Source organism: Pseudophryne corroboree, chromosome 5 (assembly GCF_028390025.1).
Source record: "Pseudophryne corroboree isolate aPseCor3 chromosome 5, aPseCor3.hap2, whole genome shotgun sequence".
In the NCBI taxonomy this organism is placed as follows: domain Eukaryota; kingdom Metazoa; phylum Chordata; class Amphibia; order Anura; family Myobatrachidae; genus Pseudophryne; species Pseudophryne corroboree.
Window position 1 is genome coordinate 693,389,167 of NC_086448.1, and position 27,393 is coordinate 693,416,559.

Here is a 27,393-nt window from a genome sequence, read left to right on the forward strand (position 1 = left end):
GCTCTAAAACGCCCGCTACCTCAGATGGCAGACACAGATGTCGACACGGATACTGACTCCAGTGTCGACGAGGATGAGACTAATGTAACTTCCAATAGGGCCACACGTTACATGATTGAGGCAATGAAAAATGTGTTGCACATTTCTGATGTTACCCCAGGATCCACAAAAAAGGGTATTATGTTTTGAGAGAAAAAACTACCAGTAGTTTTTCCCCCATCTGAGGAATTAAATGAAGTGTGTGAAGAAGCGTGGGCTTCCCCCGATAAAAAACTGGTAATTTCTAAAAGGTTACTAATGACGTACCCTTTCCCGACAGAGGATAGGTCACGTTGGGAAACATCCCCTAGGGTGGATAAAGCGCTCACACGCTTGTCAAAGAAGGTGGCACTACCGTCTCCGGATACGGCCGCCCTAAAGGAGCCTGCTGATAGGAAGCAGGAGGCTATCCTGAAGTCTGTATATACACACACAGGTATTATACTGAGACCAGCTATTGCTTCAGCATGGATGTGCAGTGCTGCAGCTGCGTGGTCAGATTCCCTGTCGGAAAATATTGATACCCTAGACAGGGACACTATATTGCTAACCATAGAGCATATAAAAGATGCAGTCTTATACATGAGAGATGCACAGAGGGATATTTGCCGGCTGGCATCTAAAATAAGTGCAATGTCCATTTCTGCCAGGAGAGGGTTATGGACTCGGCAGTGGACAGGTGATGCAGATTCTAAAAGGCACATGGAAGTTTTGCCTTATAAGGGTGAGGAGTTGTTCGGGGATGGTCTCTCGGACCTCGTTTCCACAGGAACAGCTGGGAAGTCAGCATTTTTACCCCATGTTCCCTCACAGCCAAAGAAAGCACCGTATTAAAGGGCAAGCGGGTTAAAGGCGCGTCCTTTCTGCCCAGAGGCAGAGGTAGAGGGAAAAAGCTGCAGCATACAGCCAGTTCCCAGGAGCAAAAGTCCTCCCCCGCTTCCTCCAAGTCCGCCGCATGACACTGGGGCTCCACAGGCGGAGCCAGGTACGGTGGGGGCCCGTCTCAAAAACTTCAGCAATCAGTGGGCTCGCTCACGGGTGGATCCCTGGATCCTTCAAGTAGTATCTCAGGGGTACAAGCTGGAATTCGAGACGTCTCCCCCCCGCCGTTTCCTCAAATCTGCCTTGCCAACAACTCCCTCAGGCAGGGAGGCAGTGTTAGAGGCAATACACAAGCTGTATTCCCAGCAGGTGATAGTCAAGGTGCCCCTCCTTCAACAAGGACGGGGTTACTATTCCACAATGTTTGTGGTACCGAAACCGGACTGTTCAGTGAGACCCGTTTTAAATTTGAAATTCTTGAACACATATATAAAAAAATTCAAGTTCAAGATGGAATCGCTCAGGGCGGTTATTGCAAGCCTGGACGAGGGGGATTACATGGTATCACTGGACATCAAGGATGCTTACCTGCATGTCCCCATTTACCATCCTCACCAGGAGTACCTTAGATTTATGGTACAGGATTGTCATTACCAATTCCAGACGTTGCCGTTCGGCCTGTCCACGGCACCAAGGGTATTTACCAAGGGTATTTACCAAGGTAATGGCCGAAATGATGATACTCCTTCGAAAAAAAGGAGTTTTAATTATCCCGTACTTGGACGATCTCCTGATAAAGGCGAGGTCCAGGGAGCAGTTGTTGGTCGGGGTAGCACTATCTCAGGAGGTGCTACAACAGCACGGTTGGATTCTAAATATTCCAAAGTCACAGCTGGTCCCTACGACACGTCTACTGTTCCTGGGGATGGTTCTGGACACAGTCCAGAAAAAAGTGTTTCTCCCGGAGGAGAAAGCCAAGGAGCTGTCATCTCTAGTCAGAGGCCTCCTGAAACCAAAACAGGTGTCGGTGCATCACTGCACGCGGGTCCTGGGAAAGATGGTAGCTTCCTACGAAGCAATTCCATTCGGCAGGTTCCATGCAAGAACCTTTCAGTGGGACCTGTTGGACAAGTGGTCCGGATCGCATCTTCAGATGCATCGGCTGATAACCCTGTCTCCAAGGACCAGGGTGTCTCTGCTGTGGTGGCTGCAGAGTGCTCATCTTCTAGAGGGCCGCAGATTCGGCATACAGGACTGGGTCCTGGTAACCATGGATGCCAGCCTTCGAGGGTGGGGGGCAGTCACACAGGGAAGAAACTTCCAGGGACTATGGTCAAACCAGGAGATTTCCCTACACATAAATATTCTGGAACTGAGGGCCATTTACAATGCCCTAAGTCAAGCAAGACCCCTGCTTCAAAACCAGCCGGTACTGATTCAGTCAGACAACATCACGGCGGTCGCCCATGTAAACCGACAGGGCGGCACAAGAAGCAGGATGGCGATGGCAGAAGCCACAAGGATTCTCCGATGGGCGGAAAATCACGTGTTAGCACTGTCAGCAGTGTTCATTCCGGGAGTGGACAACTGGGAAGCAGACTTCCTCAGCAGACACGACCTACACCCGGGAGAGTGGGGACTTCACCCAGAAGTCTTCCAAATGATTGTAAACCGTTGGGAAAGGCCACTGGTGGACATGATGGCGTCCCGCCTCAACAAAAAGCTAAAAAGTTATTGCGCCAGGTCAAGGGACCCTCAGGCGATAGCTGTGGACGCTCTAGTGACACCGTGGGTGTACCAGTCGGTTTATGTGTTCCCTCCTCTGCCTCTCATACCCAAGGTACTGAGAATAATACGAAGGAGAGTGTCAGGAATCCGCAGTCTTCATTGTATCACTCCCAGTAAACAGGGTTCTCCTGGCTTCAGTCCTCTGTTTTCAGAGTATTCCCTGTGAATTGAACCTGTGGAACTACAGGTTCCAGCAGTTCCAGTCTTCAGTCTCCTTCAGCCCACAGCTCACTGTGCTCCACCTAACCAGTTCTATCTTTTGGTAATCACTGGTTTCAGCCAGCAGCCTGGAATACACAGTGTTTCTAGTTAAACAGCGTTTACTCCCGGTGCACTACTGATCCCAGCCAGCAACCAGCAGTGCATGGCATTAACTGTCTACAGTGTTATTCTCCCGGTTAATCACCAGCTCCAGTTAACTCACAGCTGATCTGAACACCCAATCCAGCAGGGTGTGTTCTCACAGAGATCATCCAATCATCACAGACCAAGGTGTTTAAACTCCAGTTCCTGACTCAGTCTCATCGCCTTGGACAACACGTCACATTCTGTGAACAGGAGTCTCCAGTATGGATGGTGATATTATACAACTTTCCTGCCTGAACGACCGGCTTGCCTGGTCTGGGGCAGGGGCCTTTTGGGGTCTTCCCCTTGCGGGGAGCCCCTGGCTTTGAGTGGTGATCGCACACCGGTGCACACTTCTGCATTAGTACCTTGGGTACATCTTCCCTGATTGGAAATGTCTGGCGTAAAGAATACTATTCGTTTGGAGTTGGAAAAGGATTCATCGCAGAATGATCTGAAATTTGTCTTCCATGAGATACTGGAGAAGCTAGGGAAAGTGACTCTGAGTGACCTTTATTGTATTCAAGACTTCCCTAAACAAGGTATTTATGACGTGACATTTCATTCAAATGGCTTCTGCCTCAATGTGTATGAGGTTTTGAGGGGCAAGGAACATGAGCCTGCAATGAGGTTGGTGAGAATGAAACCTCTTTTTGCCCTTGAAGAAATTTCAATTACTGTTCATGTTTATAACCCATACACAGAGGTGAGCTTGTTAAAAGCCTTCCTACTGCAATCCTGTTCTAATGTGCGGGGTGGAGTAAAACAAAAAAATGCCCTGGGAATTTTCAATGGCAAAATACGGTTCTGGGTGAGACTAAAACCTGACCCAGATAATGTGGGTGGTACTAAGCATCCCCCTGCTAGTTTCTGCATTGGTGGTAATAGGGGATTCTTGTACTATTTTGGACAGCCAAGCTTCTGCAGACTGTGCTTTATGTATGGACACACTAAGGAGGAATGTTCCACAGGCAAAGTTTGTAGGAATTGCAAGCAAAAAGATCATGAGGCTGGCAATTGCCCAATGGCAAAAAGCTGTGATATCTGTGGAGAGGTAGGACACAGTGTCCGAAACTGTCCTGCTGCTAAAGTCAGTATGCGAAGGCAAATGTTTAAAGAGCTTGATGCTGAGATGAGAGCAAAAAACTTTGCAGATCGTGGGGTTAATATACAACAGTCTGTGCCTGGTGGGAATTCCACTAGTGAAGAGCAGGCTAGGTCTGGACCCAGTGCTGATAACGAGGAACAGCTTGTTCGGTCTGATGAGCCTGCATGTGTGGCTGCAGATGAGGGACAGCAAGAGGAGTTTGCTGATGTAATGGAGGATGTGGTGGAAGCATCAAGTGACTGTGTGGAGAGTCCAGCTCTTAGTCTGGTAATAGATGACTGTCAGAGTCCTGTACCATCGGTGGACTCTACTAGAGTGGAGGAGTTCAGCAGTGGGCCTGAGGAGTCTGGCTCAGTGGCTAGGAAAGCTGAACGACAGGTGCGCAGAGCTAAGAAGCCACGGATGGAGAATACAACAGGACATAATACTGAAGGTATAGAAGATGTGTCCTCTGCTGAGGAGGATGGCGATAGATCACAAGAGGCATCGGCTTATTTTTTAGATGGGGGAAATGTTATCCCAAATGTAAAGAAGTGTGCCTCTTACAAGGGGCCGCAAGGTATAGGGTGAGGAGGACTGCAAAGCTGTTGAGGAAGAACTGCTTTAGATCTCAGCTAAAGAGATGGTGGTCAAAAATAGCTATTTTTTGTGCTGTACCTTGGGCTGCTTAATTAGTTCCCTGATGTTTTTTAGGGTGAACTTCTGTTTACGTGCTGTGATGCTAACAGTGCATAGTGGATGTCTAATGTTTTTGTTTTACAAAGTTTATTATTATTTTTTTTGTTGTCTGTTTGTTTTATTTTGTTTCAAATGTTTAATTTAAAAATATTCTCGCTGAATGTGAGATTAATCACAAGTAAAGCCAGAAGATCGGCAGTATTAGAATATGTGGCAGCAAGAAATGCTGATATTATTTGTTTGCAGGAATGTGGATTGTCTCATATACCGGGAAAAGAGGAATGGGGCTATGGGGAGGCTATATGGTCTGGTTCTAGCTGTAACAGGAATGCAGGGGTGGGTATTTTGTTTAAAAATAAAGAAATTAATATAGAAAGTTATTTGGTGATAGAAGAGGGGAGAGCTATCTCTGTAAGTGCTAAATATAGAGGCTGGAGATTTAGGGTGTTTTGTGTTTATGCTCCAGCAGAGAAGAAAGAGAGGAAATGTTTTTTTGAAAAAAAGTTTTTTTTGTCTGGAAGAATTCCTACATTGCTTGTAGGTGATATGAATTGTATTCTAGAGAAGGAAGGTAGGAGTGGGAGAGGGGAGGTAGTTGTTGATATTACTGGGAAAATCCTGAAGGATATTATTCTGGATTTTGGTTTTGTTGATATTGCAGAGACAAGTATGGGTAAGCCTGTCCCAAATACCTTTTTTGCGGACAGAGGAGGGGTAATGTCTCGTATAGACTATTTACTATGTTCTAAAGATGTGATGTTTGGAGAGTTTGTACAGGAGAAAGTGCCTTTTACAGATCATGTTTCTTTATGTTGCAATGTTTGTTGTGAGTCTAGTACAATATATGGGAAAGGATTGTGGAGACTAAATGTTAAGCTTTTAGAAGATGAGGTGTTATTCAAAGATTTCTGTAAGAAATATAGTTTCTGGCAAAGTAGGAAAAATGAGTTTGTCAATATATTGGAATGGTGGGACTGGGTTAAGGAAAGGGTTAAGAAGTTCTATCAGAGAGCAGGATATAGAAAAGCTGTGAGAGAGAGGAATAAGTATCAGCTGTGGAATAGCAGGCTTAGTTTTCTTTATAAATTAAGAGAGGAAGGTGTGGATGTGAATGATGATATTATTAAAGCAAGATCTGAGGTTAGTAAATGTTTGAATAATAGAGGTAAAGAAATTATTTTTAGGTCTAGGGTGGAGGTATTAGAGGAAAATGAAAGATGTACAAGGTTTTTTTTCAAAAAAAGCTTGAAAAATAAGCATGTGATAAAGTATGTGTTAGATAAAGATGGAGAGGAAGTGAGTGGTGAAAGAATGATGGATGTGATTACAGAATTTTATGAAAAGTTGTATGATAGGAAGGAAGTAGATAGTGATATGGAAGAAGAAGTATTGTGTGGTTTGTCTGAGAGAGTGTATGAGGGAAATTTGCCGGTTTTGATGGATAAGGTAACAGGTGATGAAGTGAAAAGAGCTGTGGATAGTGCTAAAAGGAATAAAACTCCAGGTATGGATGGGTTGCCGATTGAGTTTTATAGTTGTTTTTGGGATGTCATAGGGAAGGATGTGTGTGATTTGTGTGCTTTTATGTTTGGAAATGCAAGATTATGTGATAGTATGAAAGAAGGTATTGTGGTGTTAGTGCATAAAAAAGGTGATAGGGGTTTGTTAGAAAATTGGAGACCTATTACGCTTTTAAATTCAGATTATAAAATTCTGGCAAAAATATTGGCAAATAGGATGCGGGATGTGGTGGATCAGGTGGTGGGTGATGATCAAGTGTGTGGTGTGCCTGGTAGAAGGATAACAGATAATCTGATTTTGCTGAGAGATGTGTTGGGTGACTGCAGAGAAAGGAAGAGAGTATGTATGTTATTAGCTTTAGATTTTGAAAAAGCGTATGACCGCGTGTCTCACAATTTTATGTTTAAAGTATTGGTACGTATGGGGTTCCCGGTGGAATTTGTAAGATGTGTGAGAGGGTTATATGATTCTGTTGTGAGTAAGTTTTTGGTGAATGGGAATATAAGTAAGAATGTAGTGATTAGGTCAGGAGTACGACAAGGATGTCCATTGTCAGCTATTTTGTTTATTTGTGTTATTGAACCATTATTACAGATGATTAGGAGAGATAAAGTTGTAGGGGGGGTGTTGGTACCAGGTAGTGGAGGTAGGATGGTGAAAGTATTGGGGTATATGGATGATGTTGCGGTTGTGAGTAAGAGTGTTGCAGAATTGAGAAGAGTTAAATTACTGGTTAGTTTCTTTTGCAGTGCTTCTGCATTTAAAGTTAATTGGTGTAAAACAAAATTGAAGTGCTTTGGGGATGAAAGTTGCAGTGTGGAAGGGATTAAAATATTAGGTGTGGTGTTTGAGGATGATTTGAAAGGGAGTGTGAGTTGGGAAGAATGTAGTAAGAGGGTACAGAAGAAGGTGGATTTTTGGAAGATGAGACAGATGACAGTGTTTGGGAAAGTGTTGGTGATTAAAAGTGTGGTGTTACCTATTTTATTGTTTCTGGCATGTGTTTTTCCTCCGTCTGTGCTGGAGATCAAGAAAATAAACAGAGTTCTTTTCATGTTTGTTTGGGGTGGGAAGATGGAACGTTTGAAACGTGAAGTGTTGATAAAGGCAAGAGAGAAGGGTGGGTTGGATTTCCCTGATATTGAAAACTTTTTGTATGTTAATTATATTCGTGTTATAGTAGAGTTAATAGGGAAGGGGAGTAAAACTGCCTGTATGGTGAGATATATGGCTGGGTGGACTTGGTATGGTTTAGGGTGGATCAAAAGGGACCTGAAGGTACCTGTGGCGTTTAGAAGTCCGTGGTGGTACAATGTAATTGAAGTTTTCATTAAAAAGAAAGATCTTTTGAATATTTCTTTAAGTGGGTTTAAAGACAGAAAGAAGGTTATGAAAGTTATAAAAGATAGAGAGATAGTTTGTAATATCAATTATATGCGCTCAAGTGAAGCTGTGATTATATGGAAGAGGCTATGTTCGTATGGCATGTCAAATACACAAAAGGAGATTGTATGGTTGTGTATGCATGAGGGGTTGCCAGTGAGAGTGTTTATGAAAAAAAGAGACTTGGTAGCTTCAGATGTCTGTCCGAGAGACAATTGTTATAATACTGAAACAGTGATGCATGTAATGTGGAATTGTGGTTTTGCAAATGATGTATGGAAGTGTTTGGGTGGCTTGTGTAGAGAGATTACTGGTGTTAGGTATATTGGATGGAAGGTGGCATTATTTGGTATGGGAGCATGTGATAGAGGAAAAGAGAGACTTTTGTGGTTGATCATGAGCTGTGTGATGGAAGTTTTGTGGAATGCAAGGAATCTGTGTGTGTTTAGGAGTGAGTGCTGGTCTGTGAATGAGTGTGTTAGAATGGTATTGGGTAAGTTATATGTCTATTATCTGAGAGATAGGAAAGGAAGAAAAGAGCTTGATGCTGAGGGAGTTTGGAAAGTTAAGAAATGGAGGCATGTGGTTAGATATGTTAACGAAGATTGATAGCCTAATATTGTGGGTATGTGTTAAGTTGTATATTTTTTGATTATGAACAGGTGTTTTTTTTAATAATAATAATTGTTGTTTTTCAAAAAAATTCATGCTGATGATTTGTTTACTGTCTAAATCTGTATTGTAGATGACTATGTTTACTAACCTAAATGGTTTAATAAAAAAAAAAAAAAAAAGTCTCCTGTTTGCAATCCTCTGTCTACAGAGATATCCTTGTGTATTGGACCTGTGGAACTACAGGTCCCAGCTGTTCCAGTTCCGTTCCAGTTTCCAGCTGTTCCAGTTCCGTTCCAGTTTCCAGCTGTTCCAGTGTTCCTATGGAACTACAAGTTCCAGCAACCACTCCAGCTCTCCTGCGACATTCAGTGTGCAAGTTCCTGTGTTCCAGTCTCCAGTTCCCCTGTGTTCCTGGTTACCTTCCTGGATCCTCCGTGTTCCTGGTTACCTTCCTGGATCCTCCGTGTTCCTGGTTACCTACCTGTTCCTCCGTGTTCCTGGTTACCTTCTTACATCTCCGTGGAACTACAAGCATCAGCAACCCCTGCATCTGTATTTGGCTCCACACCTATCTACAACCACAGTGTGCTTCAGCCTCAGCAGTAGAGACTCTCTCCAGGTGCATTCCATCACCTCACCTGTGAAGCAGCTTGCTAGCTGCCTGTGCTTAACGAACTGCACTGTGAACATTCACGTGAGTCTCCTGCATCTGCTACCAGGTTGCTATACATTTATTACCATCTCTGCTGGCTCCACGTTTTAAACCACTCTGGTTTCCACACCAGTGGACTTATCCATCATACTGTCATATTACCATTCCTTCCATAGACTCTCAGCTTCCAAGCTGCACCATTTCCATTACATACTTTTTATTGTTTATTCCTGCACGTTATTCTGCTGCCTTATTGTGTGAACTTTTATGTTAATAAATAACATTGCGCACATGCGCGGGAATCCAATCCAGTCTCCTCACTTCTTCCATCCTACCTCCACTGACCCACTAGCGCCCCCTCCAGGGACACAAACCAGACCGAACCTGACAGTTTGTCCAAGGCCCATGGACCCGGATGGTGGTCAGAGTGTGGGGTCAGGGATACTCCAGAGTTTGGTGTCACGACTCAATGATTATGAGGCTGCACAACAACAACTGATCCTGTTTCTGCAGGGAATGTCTATCCGTTTGGATACCTTGCAGCAATCCCTTCCAAGTTCTGTTGTTTCTCCAGTTCCTGTTCAAGTCACTCCTGCTCCAGTCATTTCAACTTTCCCTGCACAATCCGTTCCTGTGGATGGATGTTGCTCAAGTCAGTCCTATGGCAGTCCCTTCACGGCTAACTCTCCTGAGATTGCGACTTCCTCCTTTGAAAGTTTCAAGACTCCTTTGTTGTCTGCTGTGAACTCTGAACCAATAACAACTCTTTATCATCTATTGGAACAACTTCAAAGTCTCCTAACAAAAATCATTCTAATGATGCCAGAAATCCTGGGTGGTGCTTTAAACGCAGTGAAGAGTACTGCTCAAAGTATTGAGACTAGTGCGACCTCCGTGTCAACTTTTCTTCAAACTAAAGTCTCTTCTCCTATGCAGAGAGAGGGCAGATTCCAGAGCTACCCGCGCTCCAAACTCACGGAAGCTGAACGCCGGCATCGCAAGCAGCTTCACCTCTGCTTTTACTGTGGGAGTTCTAGTCATCTTATTAAGGACTGTTCCTTCCGCAACTCAAAAGTTGGTGACAGGTCCCAACATCACAGTGTTTTCACCTGCAAACCTTCCAACGTATCCTCTACAGTTTCAAGTTCCTTTACCCCGGACAGGAGTGTCCAAAAAGTCTACGATTGGGGTCCTGTGACAAATAGACCCAAGCCCAAGTTCAGAAATCAACAGAGACTATCTATGTTACCCATAACTAAAGTAGTATCTGTGTCTACAGCCCGAGAAGGGGCATCTGTGCCTACAGCCCGAGAAGGGGCATCTGTGCCTACAGCCCGAGAAGGGGCATCTGTGCCTACAGCCCGAGAAGGGTCATCTGTGCCTACAGCCCGAGAGGGGTCATCTGCGCCTACAGCCCGAGAGGGGTCATCTGCGCCTACAGCCCGAGAGGGGTCATCTGCGCCTACAGCCCGAGAAGGGGCGTCTGTGTCTACAGCCCGAGAAGGGGCGTCTGTGTCTACAGCCCCAGGTGGGGCATCTGATGTTGTGACCACAGAAGGGGTATCTGATGTTCAGGTTCCAGAAGTGGCATCCGGGCATGCAACTCAAAGAAGTGTGTCTGATCTATTAACCCCAGGAGGGGTCTTTGGAGTTTCAGCCTCAAGTGAGGAATCCAGGGCTAAGATCCCAGGAGGAATTCTTAAAGCCACAGATACAGACATGAACTTTTGTTTGCCAACTTCAGAGAGTGCTACCAGCTCAGTACCACTCCAAGAGGGATCATCAGAATATCCGAATTCTGTCTATACAGAGTCAAGTGTCAATGGACCTAGCCCGGTTCCAGCCGTCGGTCCAAAGTCTCCACTGGTTCCAGCCAGCCTGAGTGGCTCCAATGATGGGCTACCTCCTTCGGTTCCAGCCGATTCCAGTAAGCCTCCTTCGGTTCCAGCTGATTCCAGTCTCTTCGGATCAAATCCGGTCCTATCCGTCAGTCCGAAGACTCCTCCGGTTCCAGCCGGTTCAAGCTTTTCTGGACCCAATCCGGTCTCATCCGTCTGTCCAGATCAGCCTCCTTCAGTTCAAGTCAATTCAAGTAGTCCTGTACAAATCCTGGATCCATCCATTTGTCCAAAGTTGCCATCTGTTCCTGCCGATTCCAGTTCCTCTGAACCCGGTGTGGTTCTCTCCAGTGTTTCAAGTAAGCAACTCCTGTCGCTATGTCCAGAGTCTACAGTTCTTGCAGATATTGCAGTTGCCTCAACCCAGATGGAGGCTCTAAGCATCTCACCCCAAGATGAAGCTTCTAGCATTCTGTCAACCTCAGCTGAGAATTCCCGTCAGTCAATCCAGGAGATGACGTCCTCTTTCCACCCTCGAGCATTTCAAGTGGATTCTACTCCTGCTTCTGAATGCTTATTCCAGTCCTCTACTCTCAAGTGTCCTACATGGTCTTCCGAGACTTCAACTGACATTCAGCCTTCCAAGTGTCCACTAGATACACAAGCTCTAGTCTACTTTGATGGTGACTATGCTCAGTTCCGTGCAGTGGCGAGCCAATACCTCGCTTTTACTGAGTCAGAATCTTCAGTGAGTATTACTCCAGCTAATGCAATCAGATACTTCCTCCTGTTCTTCAAAGGTAGAGCACTGGACTGGGCGAATCCTCTCATTGAATCTAAAGATCCGCTACTGAGTGAGCTTCCCGCTTTCTGCGAAGCCGTAAAACAGGAGTTTGCTCCAAAGTTTATGCATTCAAAGTCATCTGGGCATTCTTGCCAATTTGTCAACAGTTTGTCTACTGCTAAATCCTCTCCAACATCTCTGTCTGTGCAAGATCAGGATACATTAGACCAAGCTATTAAAGATTTCCAAGCTGCAAAGTCAAGACAAGGTTCTCAGACTTCAGATTTGAAAGTTGCATGTACTTCCGTGTCTCCATCCTACAGCAACACTTCTGAAAGTATTGACTCCCCGGATTCAACATCTGCTCAGTCTTCTGATCAGTCTTCCTGTTCTCTGTTTTTCGACTCAACTCTTTCAAAACACGATCAGGTTCTGTTGAATCAATGTATCAGAGATTTCAAGAATTACAAGAATTGGAGAGCTCAAAAACCAGTTCAAAGTCTACCATCTGTTGATGTAAGTGTTGGCTATGCTGCCGTTACCCCTAGTCCTGGTGTCTCATATAGCTTCAAATTCACTGGTCCACAGGTTGTCTCAGATAATGTTATTCCTAAACAAAAGGTTCCCATGACCACACTAGACCTGGACTTTGACTCTGAAAGTGAGTTTGTTGATAAAGACTCAAGTTACATTATGGGAGATTCTATCCTTCCTAGCTATGCCTTTTCCCAGGAAGTAAATTCTGTCTCAAATGACCATGAATGGTCTACTTGTTCGGACGAGGAGAATCTGTCTTCTGAAGATGAAAGTTGGGAAGACTTTTGAGGACCTCTGCTTTTGTGTATTCCTAAGTTCTTTTTCAAGGTTCCTCCAAGTTCCAGCGTGGGTGTTCGGTGCCCACCCATAAAAGGGGGGGTACTGTCAGGAATCCACAGTCTTCATTGTATCACTCCCAGTAAACAGGGGTCTCCTGGCTTCCGTCCTCTGTTTTCAGAGTATTCCCTGTGAATTGAACCTGTGGAACTACAGGTTCCAGCAGTTCCAGTCTTCAGTCTCCTGCAGCCCACAGCTCACTGTGCTCCACCTAACCAGTTCTATCTTTTGGTAATCACTGGTTTCAGCCAGCAGCCTGGAATACACAGTGTTTCTAGTTAAACAGCGTTTACTCCCGGTGCACTACTGATCCCAGCCAGCAACCAGCAGTGCATGGCATTAACTGTCTACAGTGTTATTCTCCCGGTTAATCACCAGCTCCAGTTAACTCACAGCTGATCTGAACACCCAATCCAGCAGGGTGTGTTCTCACAGAGATCATCCAATCATCACAGACCAAGGTGTTTAAACTCCAGTTCCTGACTCAGTCTCATCGCCTTGGACAACACGTCACATTCTGTGAACAGGCGTCTCCTGTTTGCAATCCTCTGTCTACAGAGATATCCTTGTGTATTGGACCTGTGGAACTACAGGTCCCAGCTGTTCCAGTTCCGTTCCAGTTTCCAGCTGTTCCAGTTCTGTTCCAGTTTCCAGCTGTTCCAGTGTTCCTGTGGAACTACAAGTTCCAGCAACCACTCCAGCTCTCCTGCGACATTCAGTGTGCAAGTTCCTGTGTTCCAGTCTCCAGTTCCCCTGTGTTCCTGGTTACCTTCCTGGATCCTCCGTGTTCCTGGTTACCTTCCTGAATCCTCCGTGTTCCTGGTTACCTTCCTGGATCCTCCGTGTTCCTGGTTACCTTCCTGGATCCTCCGTGTTCCTGGTTACCTTCCTGTTCCTCCGTGTTCCTGGTTACCTTCCTACATCTCCGTGGAACTACAAGCATCAGCAACCCCTGCATCTGTATTTGGCTCCACACCTATCTACAACCACAGTGTGCTTCAGCCTCAGCAGTAGAGACTCTCTCCAGGTGCATTCCATCACCTCACCTGTGAAGCAGCTTGCTAGCTGCCTGTACTTAACGAACTGCACTGTGAACATTCACGTGAGTCTCCTGCATCTGCTACCAGGTTGCTATACATTTATTACCATCTCTGCTGGCTCCACGTTTTAAACCACTCTGGTTTCCACACCAGTGGACTTATCCATCATACTGTCATATTACCATTCCTTCCATAGACTCTCAGCTTCCAAGCTGCACCATTTCCATTACATACTTTTTATTGTTTATTCCTGCACGTTATTCTGCTGCCTTATTGTGTGAACTTTTATGTTAATAAATAACATTGCGCACATGCGCGGGAATCCAATCCAGTCTCCTCACTTCTTCCATCCTACCTCCACTGACCCACTAGCGCCCCCTCCGGGGACACAAACCAGACCGAACCTGACAGAGAGGAGTAAGAACTATACTTGTGGTTCCGGATTGGCCAAGAAGAGCTTGGTACCCAGAACTTCAAGAAATGGTCTCAGAGGACCCATGGCCTCTGCCGCTCAGACAGGACCTGCTGCAGCAGGGGCCCTGTCTGTTCCAAGACTTACCGCGGCTGCGTTTGACGGCATGGCGGTTGAACACCGGATCCTAAAAGAAAAGGGCATTCCGGAGGAAGTCATTCCTACGCTGATTAAAGCCAGGAAAGATATAACCGCAAATCATTATCACCGCATATGGCGAAAATATGTTGCGTGGTGTGAGGCCAGGAAGGCCCCAACGGAGGAATTTCAGCTGGGTCGATTTCTGCACTTCCTACAGTCAGGAGTGACTATGGTCCTAAAATTGGGTTCCATTAAGGTCCAGATTTCGGCTCTGTCGATTTTCTTCCAGAAAGAACTGGCTTCACTGCCTGAAGTTCAGACATTTGTTAAGGGAGTGCTGCATATTCAGCCCCCTTTTGTGCCTCCAGTGGCACCTTGGGATCTCAACGTGGTGTTGGGTTTCCTAAAGTCACATTGGTTTGAGCCGCTTAAAACCGTGGATTTGAAATATCTCACGTGGAAGGTGGTCATGCTGTTGGCCTTGGCTTCGGCCAGGCGTGTGTCAGAATTGGCGGCTTTGTCATGTAAAAGCCCTTATCTGATTTTCCATATGGAGAGGGCAGAATTGAGAACTCGTCCCCAGTTTCTCCCTAAGGTGGTATCAGCTTTTCATTTGAACCAACCTATTGTGGTGCCTGCGGCTACTAGGGACTTGGAGGATTCCAAGTTACTGGACGTAGTCAGGGCCTTGAAAATATATGTTTCCAGGACGGCTGGAGTCAGGAAAACTGACTCGCTATTTATCCTGTATGCACCCAACAAGATGGGTGCTCCTGCTTCGAAGCAGACTATTGCTCGCTGGATCTGTAGCACAATTCAGCTTGCGCATTCTGCGGCTGGACTGCCGCATCCTAAATCTGTAAAAGCCCATTCCACGAGGAAGGTGGGCTCTTCTTGGGCGGCTGCCCGAGGGGTCTCGGCTTTACAACTTTGCCGAGCTGCTACTTGGTCAGGGTCTAACACTTTTGCAAAATTCTACAAATTTGATACCCTGGCTGAGGAGGACCTTGAGTTTGCTCATTCGGTGCTGCAGAGTCATCTGCACTCTCCCGCCCGTTTGGGAGCTTTGGTATAATCCCCATGGTCCTTACGGAGTCCCAGCATCCACTTAGGACGTCAGAGAAAATAAGATTTTACTCACCGGTAAATCTATTTCTCGTAGTCCGTAGTGGATGCTGGGCGCCCATCCCAAGTGCGGATTGTCTGCAATACTTGTATATAGTTATTGTTTAACAAAAGGGTTATTGTTGAGCCATCTGTTGAGAGGCTCAGTTGTTATTCATACTGTTAACTGGGTATAGTATCACGAGTTGTACAGTGTGATTGGTGTGGCTGGTATGAGTCTTACCCAGGATTCAAAATCCTTCCTTATTGTGTCAGCTCTTCCGGGCACAGTATCCTAACTGAGGTCTGGAGGAGGGTCATAGAGGGAGGAGCCAGTGCACACCAGGTAGTCCTAAAGCTTTCTTTAGTTGTGCCCAGTCTCCTGCGGAGCCCGTCTATTCCCCATGGTCCTTACGGAGTCCCAGCATCCACTACGGACTACGAGAAATAGATTTACCGGTGAGTAAAATCTTATTTTACCACAGGTGGACTCCAATTAAGCTGTAGGAACATTTAAAGGATGATCAGTGGAAACAGGATGCAAATTGGCTCAATTTTGAGCTTCATGGGAAAGGCTGTAAATACTTGTACATGTGATTTCTTAGTTTTTTATTTTTAATAAATTTGCAAAAATCTCAAACTTTTTCACAATGTCATTATGGGGTATTGTGTGTGGAGTTTTGAGGGAAAAAATTAATTTATTCCATTTTGGCTGTAACATAACAAAATGTGGAAAAAGTGAAGCGATGTTAATACTTTCCGGATGCACTGTACATCCCAATAGTGGAGTGCACAATTTAATTATTGTTTAATCGTATTGTATGGTACCATACTATAAATCTTGTTAGGTCACAGACTTTATGTGAGCCTTCAACTCTGTAGCAGAAACAGCTCGGCTATCCCCTCACTTACTAACTCTAATCTCAGTTTTTTGGAATTAACCTTGTTATATTATTCTGTACAATATTGGCACACAGTCTGCAGACATTTCTGTCCTCGTTAACCCACAGAGACCAGGCAGGCTTTGTTTCCCAAAAGGACTACTGTGAAAATATATCTCGGTACACAAAGAAGAATGCGGAATAGTCCTTTGGTGGGGTTGACTTTCTGTGAGTGACTCTTAGAAGCCAGTATGGGCTAGAACCTGGACACTTGCCCAATATATTGTACATCTCCCTCATCATATCTTTTTCAGACCCTTCATGTCCATGTGCACTGAAAACGACATCTTCAACAAGCACATGCACACTTCAGATGACAGTTTGGTCTGCATGGCAAGTGGCATAGTATTTTGTATGCAAATACAGTCGCAGTCATACACAGAATATAGGCATTCTGCATATAATTTTAATCAGCAAAAGCTGCCCATGCGTCCTATTGCATTATATTGCGTATAAGACGTATTTTCGGTGAAAAGTGCAAAAAGATGCTCAACGAAAACTGGTCATGCGGCACTCACGTGTCAAGAGTACCGCAACTTGTAGTGCATGGAGCAGAGTTGAAAGAGGACACATCTATATACACAGATTAATTACACCTGTTAACTGCTAAAGTGCGTCTGTAAAGAAATGTGGGTTCGAGGGATTTTACTGGGCGCTTCCTCTGAGTTTTAGCTGGCCAATAAATGACACAGGGCTTCCCCAATGAAGCCTAAATAACAAATGTGGATTGTGGGTTTTCGTGTCATGCAAATGGCGCTACTCAGTGAACCAATGTGTTTACTGTACAGAAATCAATCATATAAGATATAATAAAAATTATCTTATTTAAACAAATAAAAGAAATTGCATTCTTTAAAATAATTTTTAAAAAGACATAAAAGTCATAGGAAATTAGGCATACCGCATCCAGTGTGAAGGAGCCGCAGGTGTCGTTGGAAAGGACTGCAGAGTACTCGGTATACCCTGCATTTGGCTCCTAGGCTCATACCAGTGGGTGGTTCCTCCATTCCACAATTTGATCCAAATGAAGTTTCTATTGTCTACAGGTGGAGTGCTCTGACGCGTTTCGAGACATTGAGTCTCTTTTTTTAAAGCTTGTACTCCCCTGTGCAGCCTTGGCCTTTTTATAGCTGAAAGTCATGTGGTGTTTACTTCCTGTTTCCATGGTAGGAAGTAACGCCATCGGTGCCGTGATCCCAGAAACTAGTGTATAAAGTCTTTTAAACTCATTACATAATGGAGTATTAATTAGATTTTAATGTTGAGGATCCACCTTTTTATGAGTATAAAGGAACACTGCTTCTGTTGAGGTCCCCGTCGTCACGATCCCCGTGACCGGAAGTCATGATCTCCAGGACCGGAAGTTGTGGTCCACCGACCGGACACACCACCAAATAAACTCTATTGGTGATGTTGCACATTATAAAGTCATTTATTTTGGATTTGGTGTCATTCACTGTGATTTCTAAATATTTGCTGGTCTATGAAACCCCTTGGAAAGGAGAAAAGAGGCAAGAGGGCAGGAAAAATTTAAATCCAGAACAAAAAAAAAAGAAGGCACAAGGAATAGTAAAGGAGAGAGAGGAAAGTGATATTTAACCTAAGTTTAAGACTCTCATGGATACAGAGGAAAGGGTCCTCAAGAAGAAACTAAAATTCGCACCAACTGTCCTACCTGATAAATTTGAGAAATGTCTAGATGTACAGAAGTTTGTAAGAAAAATCTCTAAAGGAATTCTTTGAGAAAAAAAAAACCAGATAAAGCAGAAAATGCCACCATGGAAGAAAGTACATCAGGAGACACTTCCTATGAGAATCATAACAAATTCAAGAAGCAATCCCAGTTTTACCCCACCTACATTAAAAGTAACTTTATAGAAACCTTTCAGAAGATCTAAAAGAAATTAAAAAGAAGCAGAAACGCTGGAACCTGAGCAAAAAAGAACGAGAAGCTATCAAGACTCTACATATATCGACAATATCATCAAACCTTGTGAAAAAGGTGGCGGCATTGCAATTATGAACAAAGAAGACTACATAAAAGAAATTCAGAGACCATTGCTAGACACCTCCACCTATCAGAAACTCAAGAGTGACCCCTCGACCCGGATTAAAAATAATTTTCAGAAACATCTAGAAACAGGTGCAATAACTGAAGCTGAGTATGGCTTTATAAACGTAGAGGACCCCTCCACACCGACAATTTACATACTTCCTAAAGTGCACAAAAGTACAACTGCCCCTCCAGGATGACCAATAACAGGAACAGGAAGTTTAACTTCCAATCTCTCTGCCTTTGTAGATCACCTACTTCAACCTCTTGTGATCCGAAACCCCTCCTACCTGAAAGATACAGGAGATACAATAACCAAATTACACAATATCACATGGGAAGAAGACATTCTCCTTGTGACTGCTGATGTCACTTCTTTATATACAGTGATTGATCATGGACAGGGACAAGAGGCAATTTAATAGCTTCCTTGAAAATACAGAATACACTCTGGCTGTGAAAAATGTAATCTCAGCATCCATCCTCTTTATCCTAGAGAACAATTTCTTCTTTTTCAATGGGGACTACTATTTGCAGAAAAAAGGCACTGCAATGGGGACATGCTTCGCATCCAGCTATGCAAATTTATTTATGGCTCACTGGGAACAAAATGAGATCTACTCCAGAGAAGCATGGATGACCAACATAATTAAATGGTGAAGGTTTATTGATGATATTTTTTTCATCTGGAAAGGGAATGAGGAAAATCTGGATACCTTTTGTCAAGACATTAATCAAAACAAAAAAAAATTCAACTTACATTCACTAGGAGCAGAGAGGAAATCCATTTCTTGGATCTTGCCATTTACATAAACAATAATACCATACAAACGAAAACCTACCAGAAGCAAGCGGATACCATCAACTACATATCGACAGACAATGAACACCATCGAAATTGGCTACAAGGAATAACTAAAGGTCAATTCATCCGCATCAGAAGAAACTACAGTGATGCAGCAGTCTGTTAAAATCAAATAAAGAACTAAAAACCGAGTTCCAGAGAAAAGAATATAAAGAAGAGGATTTGGACATAGCAGCTACCTCTGCCCTAGAGACAGAAAGATCCACCTTACTGATTATTAAGAACAAGAAACGTAATACCAGTAACAACAACCAGCAATGGTCCTTCATAACCGGCTATGATTCTGGGCACAAACAAATCTAGACCATCATTAAGAAACATTGGTACCTTCTCTGCAAAGATCCCATTCTTAAGAATATCATCCCCGAAAAGCCGTGCTTCATACATATGAAAACACCAAATCTGAAAAAACACCTAGTATGAAGTGCTTTGCCCATTAAATCCAGTAATCCCCATAAGAACCAAGGGGTTTCATAGATGCGGCAACTGCCAAGAATGCAAACAAATAAAAACAGAGACCAGCAAATATTTAGAAATCACAGTGAAAGACACCAAATTCAAAATAAACGACTTTATAATGTGCAACACCACCAATATAGTATATTTGGTGGTGTGTTCCTGCAACAAAGCCTATGTAGGGAGAACGTCTAGGGCTTTGAAAAGAAGAATTGGTGAACACCAAAAATGGATTAACTACCCACCACCTGTCAGAACACTTCAGAATTCACCTTCATAGTTCTACTGCTTCCATCAAATTTTTGCCGATTTACAGCATATCAAGTCCACCTGGCCTGATAGAAAGATAAAAAAAAAAACTAGCACGAACAGAAATGAAAACAATCTACAAACTTCAAACATTGTCACCAAAAAGCCTTAATCATGACTTTGAGCTGTAGTGGTTCCTTACTTGATATATACAAATTAAACATTATATCGGTCATCACTATTTATTTCTTTTATATAATGAATCAATATCCTAACAGAAATAGAATTTATATTTATTTATAACATCTTTTTAACATATTCTCTTTCTCCTTTTCTATATGGAATCCCTGGTAAATAATCCATAAACTGCGCATGACAAGAATGTCATCCACCATTAAAAACCAAAAGTGCCACATTACATATAAAGAGCTGTCTGCTATACTGGAATACTTGAAGATGGCCACCACTAGACTTCCGTGCATTCATAAAAATGCCGGGACCACAACCTTCAGTCGCGGGACCACAACTTCCGGTCGCGGAGATTGTGACTTCTGGTCACGGGGATCGTGACGACCGGGACCTCAACAGAAGCAAGGCTCCTTTATACTCATGAAAAGGAGGATCCTCAACATTAAAATCGAATTAATACTCCGTTATATAATAAGTTTAAAAGACTTTATACATTAATTTCCAGGATCACAGCACCGATGATGTCACTTCCTCCCATGGAAACAGGAAGTAAACACCACATGACTCTTTCAGCTATAAAAAAGCCAAGACTGCACAGGGGAGTACAAGCCTTGAAAAAGAGACTCAATGTCTCTAAACGCGTCTGCGCACTCCACCTGTGGACAATAGAAACTTAATTTGGATCAAACTGGGGAACGGAGGTACCACCCACTGGTATAAGCCTAGGAGCCAACTGCAGGGTATACCATGTACTCTGCAGTCCTTTCCAACGACACCTGCGGCTCCTTCACACCAGATGCGTTATGCCTCATCGCCTATGATTTTTATGTCTTTTTAAAAATTATTTTAAAGAATGCAATTTCTTTGTTTAAATAAGATATTTTTTATTATATCTTATATGATTGATTTCTGAGCAGTAAACACATTGGTTCACTGAGTAGCGCCATTTGCATGACACGACCACCCACTATCCACATTTGCTAAAGTGTGTCTGTCCCCTACACTCAGGGAAGCAGACCAAGATTCACATGAATGTCAATTTATAAGGACCCAGTGACACCAGTAAAGCAGTTTGATCTCCTCCAGGTCCCACTTCTATGTTTCTGCTGATTTACAGAAAGTGCAGTTCCATTGTATTTAATTTTTTTCTCACTTTCTCTTTAGCTCCATCATCTCAGATTACAACAGACTATGCATTTGAGGTAAGTATGTGAAAGTTATAAAAGTTACATCAGAAGTTACAGTATGTCATATACCATACAGTATATATGTTTTAATTTCTTGCTATTCTTAATTATTGTATTCATTATATATTGGTTCAGAGAACGATAAAAACAAAATCATACCCAATCTGCTGAGCTACCCTATAGGGGGTTATTCAGAGATGGACGCAGATCTTGCTTCCGTAGCAAGATCTGCGTCCATCTACTCACATGCTGGCGGCCGCCCAGCATGGCAAAGCTGCCCAGCATGTGTACTTCGCCGGCCCACCATGTGTTCACAATTTAATTATGAACGCATCGATATGAGGATGACCCCTGGCTGCACTGGCAGGCGGTCTGGCGACATTTTTTTTGTCAGAACGGCTGCGTGTGATGTCACGCAGCCGCCCTGGAAACGCCTGCGTATCCGAGGCGACGCGCACACTAACCCCCCCTAACCCCACGACGCCCATGACTGTCAATCACTATACAATCACATCCTTCCGGGATGCGGTTGCATGGTGACGGGTCAGAGGGCTGCTGCATGCGAACGCAGTGGCTGCTTCCATTTCTGAATAACCCCCATAGTCAATTAATTAATATGAAAACTGTATCATAGCAAATAGCTGTAGTAATGGCTACTACGTATAGGGATCTAGTAGTGTTCTAGTACCTTGCACCTGTCACAACCCATGCAGTTCCTCTTACCTGTCAGGGGTGTCAGTGTTGAGATACAGACCAGAGTGTACTAGAAGCACCAGAGCAGAGAGCGACACCCCAGGCAGGAAAGAGGAACTGCACGTGTTGTGACAGGTGCAGGGTGCTAGAATGAATACTAGATCTTGGATATGTTCTGAGAGTAATATATGTCGGTTAATTGTGCCATTATGTTTAGTAGTATTGCATGGTGAAATCCTTACAGCTAGCCACATGTGCTTCTATATTGGTAACCAAATTCATCCCAATGGACACAATGTCGATGTTGTACGCAGTGGGCTATTTTTTACTACTGTGCATGTGTATAAGTTACATGTTTCGTGATGTTCTTGTGATAGCAGTTGCAGTGAGGCTTTATTCGCAAAGTGAGTGACAGGCAGAGAGCGTTTGTGGGAGGTAACGAGGGGTGGCCACACAAAGGCAGGCATGGCGCGCTTTGTAGGCGTGTCACAGCTTGCAACTGCTTTCCCATATATAGGCCTTGATTCAGCTTCATACATTGAAGTGCGGAAATCACTATTTGGCGCTAAAGTCGCTCACATTGTAATGGTCTGCCTTGCCCTGTGCTGGCTGGCCTCCGCATGCTAGTGGAAAGAGTTGTAGTTTTGCAAATTTTCCCAAAACTACAGCTCATGCTGAATTAGGCCTTTCTGCAGCGGGGTACACTGTGTTCCACAGGGAATACATGGGGGGTGTATAGTTGGATCTTGATCCAGAGGCACCAACAGGCTAAAGCTTTGACTGTTCCCAGGATGCATTGCATGGCCTCCTCTATAAACCCGCCTCCGGACACTGGAGTTCAGTTTGTAAGTTGGTGCCTGCAGAGCATGTCGCTAAGCAGCCCTGAAAAGAGCTTTTAGAAGACTTCAAGGGCTGCAGCACTTTATATGTCATTGTGACATACTGTGCTGCGGCTCCATCACCTCCCCAGCAGCGCTGCATATTCCCGTTGGCTGAGTACCTGGGTACTTGTGGCGGAGGCGCTCCAGTTACCAGGCACGCCACCGCTGACGCTCCCCAGGATCGCGTGGCTGCTTCTTAGGGAGGAGGTAAGAGGGTCCCCCAGGCGGGACCTGCCGCTAAATCATGTTCTGGTCGCGGTCCCAGGAGACGGGCCGCACCGCTGGCGTGGACACTGTGTCAGTACAGGCACCCCACTATATCCACCAGCATAGGGGATGACCAGCATAGGGGATAAGGCGCTGACCTGTAGCCCCTCCCCCAGCTCCGGGCGTCATCTACTGCTGGTGTTCCCACCATGGAGCTGCTTCTCTCTCTCCCTCCCTCCCTCTCTCTCTCTCCCTCTCTCTCTCTCTCTCTCTCTCTCTCTCTCTCTCTCTCTCTCTCTCTCTCTCTCTCTCTCTCTCTCTCTCTCTCTCTCTCCCTCCCTCACTCCCTGGCTGAGATTTAGGCACCATCTTCTCAAGTAGCTGTGTCTGGTCTCCGGGACTGCTGGGCAAAGTCTCCTCTGTAAATCCACCTGCCCCATCAGCGCTGTGATTTTACAGTCACTTAAGTATTCTACATGTCATTTTAAGACAGTGCTAGTTAAAAACAAGTGTCTCTCTACCAGAATATTCAGTACAAGTGTTCTGATATATATATCCATTCTCTGGCTGTGTGTGTGTGTGTGTGTATATATATAAATATATATATATATATATATATTAGTGCTGGGCAAGATAACGCGTTAACGCCATAAGGCAATAACGGCGATAATATTGTTAACGCCGTTAATGCTGCTGCGCCGGAAGCAGTAGCGGAAGAAGCCTCCGGAAGCAGTAATTCATCTGATCCCCTTGATGGAGAAGCCGCTGGATGCCGCCGGAGAAGAGGAAGCCACCGGATGCCGCCGGAGAAGAAACCGCCAACCGCCATAACCTTTTGAGACTGAGACATCTTCACAATATCTCTGTGAGTACTGGTTTTTATACAGGGCCCTAGCAAAGGCATAGGATTCCCTTATAGCTGCTCTTTAGCATTTCGTTTTTAGTTAGATAGGTAGCGATTAACTTAGAAGTTCTAACTAAGTTACCCAGCTCCGGCCAGCGTGCGCTACGGGATCCCACTCACCCAGTCCCACGGCGGCGCAACTCCCACTTGTGTTCTAAGTTAGAACACAAGCGGGAGCTGCGCCGCGGTAGGACTGGGTGAGTGGGATCCCGTAGCGCACGCTGCCCTGAACTGGGTAACTTAGTTACACGTGGCTGAGGAGAAACCTCGGTCGCGTGGGTTGCAGCGCGCAGGGCAGCCCTTCTCTTCTCCGGCGGGCGCCGCTGTGGGACTGGATGAGAATGGTCCCGCAGCGGCTATTCACTGGTTCTATCAACGCGCTGTGGGACTGGATGTGACGGGTTTATGTACATTGGGGCTGATATTGCTTATATTAGTGGATGGGATTGGACCTCCTTCGTTCATTAAGGTCTCCCTGCTGAGCTATTATACTCCCTTTTATTGCTGGGGTGCCTAATCTGCTATAATAAAAAAAAATAGTTTTTTTTTTTTTTTTATAAATTTTATTTTATTTATTTAAAAATGTTTTCACAGAAAATGGAGAAAGGAACCGAAATCTTACATGGACATTTTCATTTTAAATCTCTACCAGATGGCACAGTTGATAAAACCAAAGTTATTTGTAAACACTGCAAAGCTGAATTTTCTTATCACCGGAGTACTTCAAGTCTGAAATATCACTTAAATGCAATACACACCGTTGATGCCAGCAACTCACCCACTCAAACAAACAGTGGAGGGAAGCTTCGGCAGACTACATTGGATACAGCATACGTGAGAAGTATAGATAAACAAGAGCAAGAAAAGCTAACAAATAACATAGCGAAGTGGATAGCTACAAACTGCAGGCCAATTAGTATTGTCGAAGATGTCGGTCTGAGGAACGTTCTTAGGATCGCAACGAATGACAGCATGTATGAGCCTCCCTCAAGACGCACCATCACAAGAAGAATACGTGACTTGTATGAAAATGAGAGGACTACAAAAGCGATGGCGTTACAATGTGCACCACATGTTGCTCTCACTGGAGATTACTGGACATCGCTGGGTAACCATAATTACCTCGGAGTTACAGTGCATTATATTGATGAACACTGGGAGCTACATTCACATGCTCTGACTAATGAAAACAGAAGAGAGACATTTTGCTGAAACGTGCGCTGAACATTTTATTCATGTTGCACAGGAGTGGAACATTTCAGATAAAGTCGGCACACTTAGCACAGATAGTGCAAGAAATATGATTGCTGCTGCAAGACACCTGCCTTTTGAACATGTCCCCTGCACTGCGCACAGTCTCCAGCGTTCTGTCACAGTATCTCTGCAGAATAGTGCGTTTGACAATGTCCTGGCCAAATGCAGAAAAGTTGTAGGCCACTTTAAACACAGTCCAGCAAGTGCTGCCGAATTACAAAAACAACAAATTCAACATAGACAAAATAAGGAGTCGCTTATACAAGATATTCCAACCAGATGGAATTCGACTCTGGACATGATAAAAAAGTGTCTGTAGAAATGAACAGCCACTGAGGGATGTCCTCACCACACACAACACCAAGATTGCCATGCCAACTACAGCTGAAATGGACAAACTGCAGAGGTTGGAAATGCTACTGGAGCCCTGCAGGTATATTTTACATACTTCATATATTTCATTTCTCCACTGTCCTGTCTGTAAAAAATATAGCATGACTGGGATGTAGTTAGGTAGGTTTAGGCACTTACTTGTGGTGGGTAGGAAGCAGGGAGGGTTAGGGTTAGTAGGGAGCAGGGAGGGTTAGGGTTTGGCTGCATGGAGGGAGAGTTAGGGTTAGGCAGCACCAGCGGACTTTTAGGGTTAGGCACTATGCAGGGAGGGTTAAGGGTAGGGAGGGTTAGTATACTTACCGGGGACTTTTGGGTATCTGGATTCCAGGATGCCGCTGTCGGTCTTCTAACCACCAGCATTCTCCCGTACCCAAAGAAATGGGTTTGATTTTTTTTTTGCTGTTGCAGGTATGTGACTGAACTTCTGGGAGGAGAAAAGTATGTTTCATGCTCTGTGGTTCTGCCTGCTTTTTGCCATCTCTCTCGGGTCATGGAGAGTTCAGATGATGACCCTGCCTACATGGTCAAATTTAAGTCTACATTCAGAACAGACCTGGAGACACGCAAAGAAAATGCCAACATTGCATATCTGAAGATTGCTACCGCATTGGACCCTAGATTCAAGGACCTCAAGTGTATACTGAGCTGAGAGGGGTGAGGTGTGGGCCTTAGTCACCAACTTACTAAAGGAACAGAGGTTTGTTGCAGAGAAACCTGTGGAAGCAACAACATCAGAGCCACCAAATAAAAAGTTAGCCCTATTGGCTGCTTCATCAGAGTCTGATTCTGAACAGTAGGAAGAGTCAGTTGAGAACAGTGTGCGTCGATTCAGAGCGGAGCCCACCATCAGTACAGAGTCCTGTCCATTAGAGTGGTGGTCCAAACATGCAGGCTCACACAGCAGGCTGGCCTCCATTGCACAGAAGTACTTGGCCACACCTGCAACATCAGTACCCTGTGAAAGGTTGTTTCTCTTGCTGGTCATATTGTACAGAAGAAGAGAGTTTCTTTATCATCTGAAAATGTAAATAACCTTGTGTGTCTTAGCAACTGGCTTGGTGCAGAGCAGTAAATAGGTTACACACCTAAAATATATCTGTCCAATCTGGTGGGAACAAAAATCTGGGAAAGAAAACAGATTTAGATTCTCAGAAAACATATTTTATTTTTAATTTTAAATTTTAACGTTTTTTAAATGCTACTGTGTTAAGGGAAAACTGCAAACCAAATGTTTTTGCAGTGTTGTTTAATGTTATTGCACTGTTGTTCATATAGAAGTACTAAAAGTGCGCAATACACCACTTTTGAATTAATTATTGACTTTAGTCAGCTAACAATACGATTAATCGCTATTAATCGCATGAAATCCTGCGATTAATTGCGATTAAAAATGAAATCGTTGCCCAGCACTAATATATATATATATATATATATATATATATATATATATATATATATATATATATATATTCCAGTGCAGTTTTTTTGTGTGTCTAAAATAATTTCTGCATTGTCACAGTGAATGTGTGTGCCTGCATCTGCTTTATGTAATTCACTCTCAGTGTATCCCAGCTATAGCTATCACTGTATTCTGTACCCTGGGGGGTTAGGTGCGTCAGGGTCAAACATATAGTGCTGCGCAGAATATACTGTCAAGTGTATTTTACTGTGTTCTTCACTCACCTCATACCGCATTTATTCTCTGTTTATGTTCTGTATTTACTGTCACATAAATAAGAGAGTGTTTTGCAGGTATTGTATTTGTCTGGCTATATTGTACTGTTACGCTCTACGGCTACATTCCCTATAATGTCTGTCACAAAAGGCGGGAAACCCGCGGGCGCTCCTGCATTATGCAGTGCTTGCGCTAAGGATTTACCTGAGGGGGAAGTATTAACCGATAGTCAGTGTACTGGGTGCCATACATTTCCCAGTTAGCCCGTAGCCAATCAGGAGCCACCTTGGGCAGCATTCTCAA

At 44.2% G+C, this 27,393-nt stretch overlaps 1 protein-coding gene across 7 annotated transcripts in view; it reads left to right on the plus strand.

The window, feature by feature from the left end:
• Positions 1-27,393, plus strand: part of ADHFE1 (alcohol dehydrogenase iron containing 1) — a 203,361-nt gene that overhangs the window by 72,030 nt on the left and 103,938 nt on the right. For all 7 annotated transcript variants that reach the window (XM_063923832.1, XM_063923831.1, XM_063923836.1 and 4 more), the window contains one exon: positions 21,061-21,098. In XM_063923832.1, the coding sequence (XP_063779902.1) occupies positions 21,061-21,098 (38 nt within the window). The remainder of the gene's footprint in view (positions 1-21,060; positions 21,099-27,393) is intronic.